The 3,158-nt window shown below is 40.7% G+C and overlaps 1 protein-coding gene across 1 annotated transcript; it reads left to right on the plus strand.

Moving 5' to 3' along the window:
• Positions 1-738: 738 nt before the first annotated feature.
• Positions 739-2,179, plus strand: LOC120855807 (annexin A1-like). The gene has a single exon (XM_040230568.1). It carries the CDS (start codon positions 838-840, stop codon positions 1,876-1,878), a length of 1,041 nt encoding a protein of 346 aa, XP_040086502.1. The 5' UTR covers positions 739-837; the 3' UTR covers positions 1,879-2,179.
• Positions 2,180-3,158: the final 979 nt, after the last annotated feature.

The raw sequence follows: 3,158 nt of genomic DNA on the forward strand, positions 1-3,158 counted from the left end.
GTTTGCTTTGCCTTCCTTGTGCTGTGCTTAGTCGCTCAGTCGTGTCTGAGTTTGCGACCCTATGGATTGTAGCCTGCCAGACTCCTCCGTCCATGGGATTCTCCAGGCAAGAGTACTGGAGTGGGTTGCCATGCCCTCCTCCAGGGGATCTTCCCAACCCAGGGATTGAACCCAGGTCTCCTGCATTGCAGGCAGATTCTTTACCAGCTGAGCCACCAGGGAGGCCCTTGTCTTCCTTATTGACTTCATATATGAATATGGATGATAATTTGGAGGAACTGGTATCAATTTCGGTACTAAAATGTCCATCATCCTTTGCTCAGGGATAAGAAGAATTATTTTTTACTATGTTGATTGCCATTTTCTGTCACCTTTTGCAGATTATGGAGGTATAGAAAAATGTTTTCTAATAGAGTTAACCTTTGTGTGAGTTGAAATTTTAATGTAACCGATAATTCTTAGGTACACCTCAATATGAAAATGGTTAGGGTTTCAGGTTTTAAAAAATATTGAATTAATGTTGCTATATTGACAAAATGCTAATAGTTTGGTACCTAAGAATTACACAATGTACCGGAATACAGAAATATATAAAACAGGCATTATACTCACTTATTCTTTCAAATAAACGAGCAAGCAATCAAATTCCCAACCAAGCAGGATACTCCTCTGCCTGCCTTCACTCTCTCCGGGAAGGAAGAATACATTTGCCTCCAGGAATGAGTAAAAACTTAACAAAAGAAGCTCAAGGTTCCACTTCCACCACAAACCGTTCAGAGGAGACTCTCTCTTTAGTTCTTTGTAGGGAGGTGAAAAAAACAAAAAGATCCTTCAAAAATGGCAATGGTATCTGAATTCCTCAAGCAGGCCTGGTTTATGGAAAATGAAGAACAGGAATACATTAAAACTGTGAAAGGATCCGAAGGTGGTCCTGGGTCAGCAGTGTGCCCCTATCCTACCTTCAATCCATCCCCGGATGTTGAGGCCTTGCATAAAGCAATCACAGTTAAAGGTGTGGATGAAGCAACCATCATTGAAATTCTGACTAAGAGAAACAATGCACACCGTCAGCAGATCAAAGCAGCCTATCTGCAGGAGAAAGGAAAGCCCCTGGATGAAGTTCTGAAGAAAGCCCTCCTCGGTCACCTTGAGGAAGTTGTTTTGGCTCTATTGAAAACTCCAGCCCAGTTTGATGCCGAAGAGCTCCGTGCTGCCATGAAGGGCCTTGGGACTGATGAAGACACTCTGAATGAAATTCTGGCATCAAGAACTAACAGAGAAATCAGAGAAATTAACAGAGTCTATAGAGAAGAACTGAAGAGAGATCTGGCTAAAGACATCCCCTCAGACACATCTGGAGATTATGAGAAGGCTTTGCTTTCTCTTGCTAAGGGTGACCGATCTGAGGAGCTTGCTGTAAATGACGACTTGGCTGATTCAGATGCCAGGGCTTTATATGAAGCAGGAGAAAGAAGAAAAGGGACAGATGTGAATGTGTTCACTACCATTCTTACCACCAGGAGCTATCCCCATCTTCGCAGAGTGTTTCAGAAATATTCCAAGTATAGTAAGCATGACATGAACAAAGTTCTGGACCTGGAGTTGAAAGGTGACATCGAGAAATGCCTCACAGTTATTGTGAAGTGTGCTACAAACAAGCCAATGTTCTTTGCTGAGAAGCTCCATCAGGCTATGAAGGGTGTTGGAACTCGTCATAAGACACTGATCAGGATTATGGTTTCCCGCTCTGAAATCGACATGAATGACATCAAAGCATGCTATCAGAAGTTGTATGGCATCTCTCTCTGTCAAGCCATCCTGGATGAAACCAAAGGAGATTATGAAAAAATCCTGGTGGCTCTCTGTGGAGGAAACTAAACATTCCTTTGATGATCTCAAGCTTTTTGATCAGAAGACTTTTTAATCATCTTTTCATTCCATATCATAGATTTAAATAGGAAAGTTTCTTCAATAGCAATATAGTCTAGTAACTTCTTCCTAAAAAATATAGCCTATAAATCATTTTTTGTATTACAACTCTATAAAATAAATACAATTTTTTAAAAAATATATAGTTATTCCAAACTATAAAACCCTACAAAGAGGTTGTTCTGGTAACAATGCCTAAGAAAAATGTTTACCTTGCAGAAAATAAAATGATTTTACAGGAAAAAAAAAACAACAACAACAAAAAAATTCTTTTAATTTTATATTGGAGTATAGTTGATTAAGAATGCTGTGATAGTTTCACGTGTACAGCCAAGTGGTTCAGTTGCTCACTTACATGCATCTATTCTTTTTCAAATTCTTTTCCCATTTAGGTTGTTACATAATTCTGAGCGGAGTTCCCCCTGTTATACAGTAGGTTCTTGTTGGTTCTCCATTTTAAATACAGCAGTGTATACATGTCAGCCCCCAATTCCCTAACTATCCCTACCCGCCTGGTAACCATAAATTCCTTCTTTAAGTCTACGAGTCTGTTTCTGTTTTGTAAACAACTTCGTTTGTATTATTTCTTTCCAGATTCTGCTCATAGGATATTTGTTTTCCATCTGACTTCACTCAATATGACAATCTCTAGATCTATCTGTACTGCTGCACATGGCATTATTTCATTATTTTTAATGGCTGCTGAGTAATATACCATGGTATATCTGTACCGTGTCTTCTTTATCCGTTCCTCTGTCGCGGAATATTAGGTTGCTTTCACGTCTTGGCCAACAGAGCTGCAGTGAACACTGGGGTGCATGTATCCTTTCAGATCATGTTTTTCTCTGGATGTATGCCCAGGAGTGGGATTGCAGGATCACAGGGGAGTTCTATTTTTAGTTTTTTAAGGAACTTCCGTATACTGTTCTCAGTAAAGCGTCTGTCTACAATGTGGGAGACCTGGGTTCGATCCCTGGGTCGGGAAGTTCCCTGTAGAAGGAAATGGCAACCCACTCCAGTACTCTTGGCTAGAAAATCCCATGGACGGAGGAGCCTGATGTCCGTGGGGTCGCAAAGAGTCAGACGTGACTGAGCGACTTCACTTCAATATACCGTTCTCCACAGTGGCTGTACCAATTTACATTTCCACGAACAGTGTAGAAGGGCTCCCTTCTCCCCACTTCCTCTCCAGTGTTTATTATGTGTGGATTTTTTTTTTGATGATAGCC

The sequence above is a fragment of the Oryx dammah genome, unplaced genomic scaffold (genome assembly GCF_014754425.2).
Source record: "Oryx dammah isolate SB20612 unplaced genomic scaffold, SCBI_Odam_1.1 HiC_scaffold_28, whole genome shotgun sequence".
Taxonomy (NCBI): domain Eukaryota; kingdom Metazoa; phylum Chordata; class Mammalia; order Artiodactyla; family Bovidae; genus Oryx; species Oryx dammah.